A 4929-nucleotide genomic window follows, 5' to 3' on the forward strand; every position below is an offset into this window, starting at 1 on the left:
TTTTTAATGTTCTTGCACTGTTTTTCCTTCAGGGCACTCGTCTTCTCCATAGTAACCAGTCTACCCAGCTGATTCTGCAGGCAGCTTTCCCACTCCAACAACAGGGTACCTTCACCCAGGCAACGCACCAACAGCAACCGCAGCAACAACAGCAGCAGCAGCAACGGCAACAGCAGCAACAACAGCAGCAACAGCAATCTCATCACCAGAGGCACCAGCAGCAGCTGAAACCACAACCCCAGAAACAGCAGAAAGCCCCGTTGTCGCACAGGACTGACAGCGTCAGCAGCCAACCACAGTAAAGTCTTTGTAAACTTAGAAAACCTGGGGAACTGAAACTCTAAAGGGATTGCTGCATACATTTGCTTTGGTCGTGTGGCTGTCACAAACTTCCTTTTCCCCAAAAATTGCTGCCCTCCCTTCCTCCATCCGAAAGAAACGAATCATAGGAAAGAGGAAAGCCCGTGAGTCCACGAGGAACTCACCAAGGATTGTCACTATGGCAACAGGATGGATTAAAATCCCCCTTTTCCTCACCAGAGGCAGACTTGTGAGTAAGCTCCAGTCTCCGTGGAAACCCGACAAAAACACCTTATCCCCACGGTGACGACAGACATTTTTTTGAAGATGTGTCAAAGTGGACTGACAGTGTACAGATTTACTGTATGATAAAAAAAAACAACAACTTGTAAATATCCAGTATAGCCTAACAGGAAACAGAAATGTAGTATTTTATATGATTGCATGGAAAGAATAACTGTGTAAGCTTTTATTAGTCGCTTTTGAAAAATGAATTTTTACTTTTGTTCAAGTGTTTTCTGGTCAAAGATGGAGCAGTGACATGCTCTCTCAGTCTTCTCTCCCCCCCTTCTCTCTCTCTTTCTCTAAAAAAAGTTCAGAATAAGGCTTTAAAGTACTGTCAGTTAGGTTGGGCTTGGGGTTTTTTTGTGGAAGTTGTGTTTTTAAACACTGTGTCTCTGAGACAAAAACGGCTCTTTTTAACTTTGTAAGTACAAATTATGTTTGGCAAGAAACTAGATCACAGTTTAAATGAATTCTTTGCAGAATGATCACTGTACGTATAACGGGTTTAGTGATTCCAAGTGCCAAGAACATAGTCAGTTATGTTTGTTTTTTATTTCAAGCAAACTATTCAAAGGCGTATATATATTTTCCAACAAGATATTACCCCTAACAAAGTTAATGCGTGTGTATATAGTAGGGATTATTTTTTAACAGTCAGAGAGCCCTATAAGTAACAAACAGTATATCCTCAACCTCCTGAAACTTTAGCACTTGATGTGGTTGTGTACAGTAAATCACTGTCGAGACCTAGTTGTTTGTAATCTGTGGTGTGATTCTGTGAGCTAGTGTGTGTTTTTGGGGATACAATCTTTGTGTGCATGAGTGGGCATGAGAGTGTCCGTGGTTGGTGTGTGTGTTTGTGTGCTTGTTGCCCCTCGTGTCTTACAATAATTGACTTAGTAAGGGTTTGAAGTTGTTGGATGGTACTTGTATTCTCAGGAATGTGGAAAGTTTTTCGCTTCTGCCTCAGTCTGGAACCAGACCGGGAAGGATAAGACAGTGATGCTGCAAAGACCAGAGTGTCAGTGTGAAGGGTGTGGTGACTGAATCATATTTGACCCACATCTTTAAGAGCCTTCCTTGTTATTTCCTCATCAAAATAGTATGAAAGGAGAAGTCTCCAAAGACACTAAAAAGATGCTCTCATTTTGTAAAGGGGGGAGGATAAGATATGGTGTCATGAATATAGAAAAATCATTTAGGTTATTCACCCAGATTGGACTTCATTGTACCAACGAACCTGCATTTCTACTGACTGTCTCGTGGTCTTCTGTATCGTCAGTGTTTCATCCTTCTATCTCTTCCTAGGCCTCAGAAACCCTCATGCAGTTCAGTTCACTCGTCTCTCAGTTCTCAAACAGCAGTTAAAACCAGGGCTTAGCCCAAGTCCATTTCAAATAGTGATGGAAATGGGCTCAGCCTCTCTACTACAGTTGTAAGCCATATCAAAACAGAAAAGCCTTGGACTGGAGGAAGTGTAATGGTCGGCAAAGGAGCATTTAGAATGTGTTGTTTTGTCCCAGAGTGTAGTTAAGACTGTGTGTGTGTGTGTGTGTGTGTGTGTGTGTGTGTGTGTGTGAGAATATAGCATCTCCTCTTATTGATCCTACTTCTTGTATCACTTGGGGGTCAGCATTGGTTTCCCCTGGCGATAGCCAATCAGTTCTTGCGTTGCAGTATAAAGAAATAATTGTAATATTCAAGAAACTTCCTCTCCGGTTGGGCTCAGTATTGTGCAAGCCCGTGTGTGTGGGACAGCTCAGCTTGAATACATGTTTGTGTGAGAATGAGAGAGTTTGTATGCATGTTACCCGTCACTGTAACCCATTATATTTTCATATGGAAACAGATGTGTGACTGGAAAAGAATGGATGTTAGGCAATGCAGAGCATTGGTCACCTGTCAGGCTATAAAGAAGACGGGCAGTGCGTTATTGTTTTACAATGACAGACTGCTCAACAAACACTTATCACAACAACTACACATCAGACCGGGCTCAAATGATAACCGTCCCAGGTATGTTTTTAATTTAGATTGCTAATTTGTGCGACTAAGTGGGGATTAACTGTCTCTGTCACTTTGTCCACAAACAAGAGGCTTTACAGAGAGCGTCTTACTATTTGAACCAGGTCTTCCACCCATCACATAACAAATATAGATCTTCTATAGACTAGTTTGTGTTCAAGGCATCACTCTAAAGGGTAATGTTGAGATGTTTATAGTTTGTGTCACTGATACCCAGCCCAAAGAATGTAAAGGTGTTATAAAGAGACAAATGGATGTTGTAACTGTTGATTATGGAGAACCTTTGACAGGCTTTGTGATGAAGGAAAATGAGGGGTCGTGTTTCTCACTACAACATATAGAATCAGAAATGCAATCTTATTTACAGGCTTTGCATTGTAAAAGAACCTCCTGAATGTTTCACCATTGCAAACTTTATGTTTCTGTTTTATTGCAACAATATTTTTTTGGTTGGAAAATGAGTTTAAAAGGTGATGAAAGTTAAGGTGTAGGATATTTGAAATGGGACACCATAGACAATACAGCGAGGCGCCCCCCCCCCCCCCCCCCCCTCTCCACACAGATCCACAGATCACCTTTCCACTACACAATCTGGTTCTAAAGAGTCCTAGTTCTAGTATAAAACTGTACACATACACAAAGCGAAGAACACCAGTATTCAGTGTAAAATGGTGCTATGCTTACCTGTATGGTATGTATGTATGTATATCCCTTCTTCTGCTCTTGAACTGTGCTCCTTTTATCTACCCCAAAGTCAAATGTCATAATAATCAATATTTTGAAGCAAAATGTTTGCTATTATTATAACCCCTTCTCCCCTCTTGGTCAATTTGAAAATAAAACAGTTGCAAATATTATATGTGACAAATGTCTGCTGCAGTTTTATTGTTTTCGTCTGTTAGTAGCCACACTAGCAGTGTAGCTCCAGGAATGCTCTGTCCACCACTTTAGTCCAGACTGTAATATTTAAACAACTGTTTGATGGATTGCACATAACTATTGTGCAGATATTCATGGCCCCCAGATGTTAAAACCCTGACGACCATCTTTTCCTCCAGCACCATCATGTAGGTGACATCCTTGTTGTTTAGTTAAAGGTCCTGACAGCTACTAGATGGATTGTCATGACATTTTGTCCAGACATTCATGGTTCCCAGAAGAAGAATAACACTGATGACCTTTGGTGATCCCCTGTCTTTTCCTACAGTGCTGCCATAAGGATGACATTTGTGGTTTGAGTGAAACATCTCCACAACTATTGGATGACTTGCTGGTAAGTTTTGTGTAGACATGCACATCCTCCTCAATATAATTGTAATAACTTTGGTGTTCCCTCATTAAGCAACATCAACAGGTCAAGATGTGATTCGTACCATCCAAATATCTGCGGAACTAATAACATTCCCTCCAGCCTCAGCTGTAGTGTTAAGTGCTAATTATCAAATGTTAACATGCTAAACTACGATAATAAACGTGGTTAATAACGTGACTAAGATTATACCTGCTAAAAAATCGACATGTTAGCATTGTCTCTGTGAGCATCATGGACACAGCCCTGTTCAGCCCTGTGAAGGTTGCTCAGTGCTGCATGAAGTTAAAAAAGCTTGATACTGGACCCCAAGATGGCACCCATTCAGTCCAATGGAATTGTTCGCCCTTCAAAAACACTCACCAAAAACAGTTTCTAGCTTCTGGGTTTAATTCTGGGGTATGTAGCCCACTGAATATGTGTCCTGTTTCTCCTGCTGGCCCAGCCAGTGACTTCCTGCTCAGCTCGGAGACTGCATTGTGATGACATCACAGATTTTTAAATTGCTTTTCTCTGGTCAAGTTTTACAAATATTAAGCCTCCATGGATCAAAAATTTGTAATAAAAAGATTCGTAATTGATCTTGTTTGCAGTTCAAAGTGTCCTGTAAACAGTTTTACAGATGTCTCTATTATAATGGTGGTCTATGGGAAAAATGCTTTTTGGGCTGCTGGGAGAAAAAATGGAAGCAAGGCTGGGTGGCATGCCTGGGGGGCTGAAAATTACCTGGATCTGGATCTTCTGCATCACAGAGCCCATAGGCCACTTACAGTGGATGAGTGGCTAACTTCTAGTTAAGCCCTTCGCTACCTTGAATAGGGATAAAAATGATTTAATGGTGTAAAATTGTCTTTAAAGTCCAGCACTGTTGCTTGGGTCTTGGTGAACATATAAGCATGCTTATTTTAGCATTTAGCTCAAAGCACCACAGTGAACATCCTCACAGAGCTGCTTACTCATGTTTTACAGAATTGAGAAAACGACAAATAAATTAAATGGACACTTTCCAG

General features: G+C 41.0%; 1 protein-coding gene across 3 annotated transcripts in view; it reads left to right on the forward strand.

Moving 5' to 3' along the window:
* Nucleotides 1-3467, forward strand: part of clockb (clock circadian regulator b) — a 25735-nt gene extending 22268 nt beyond the window's left edge. For all 3 annotated transcript variants that reach the window (XM_033624271.2, XM_033624272.2, XM_033624270.2), the window contains exon 24: nt 33-3467. In XM_033624271.2, the coding sequence (XP_033480162.1) occupies nt 33-302 (270 nt within the window). In that variant the 3' untranslated portion in view covers nt 303-3467. The remainder of the gene's footprint in view (nt 1-32) is intronic.
* Nucleotides 3468-4929: the final 1462 nt, after the last annotated feature.

This window comes from Epinephelus lanceolatus, chromosome 3, assembly GCF_041903045.1.
Source record: "Epinephelus lanceolatus isolate andai-2023 chromosome 3, ASM4190304v1, whole genome shotgun sequence".
Classification (NCBI taxonomy): domain Eukaryota; kingdom Metazoa; phylum Chordata; class Actinopteri; order Perciformes; family Serranidae; genus Epinephelus; species Epinephelus lanceolatus.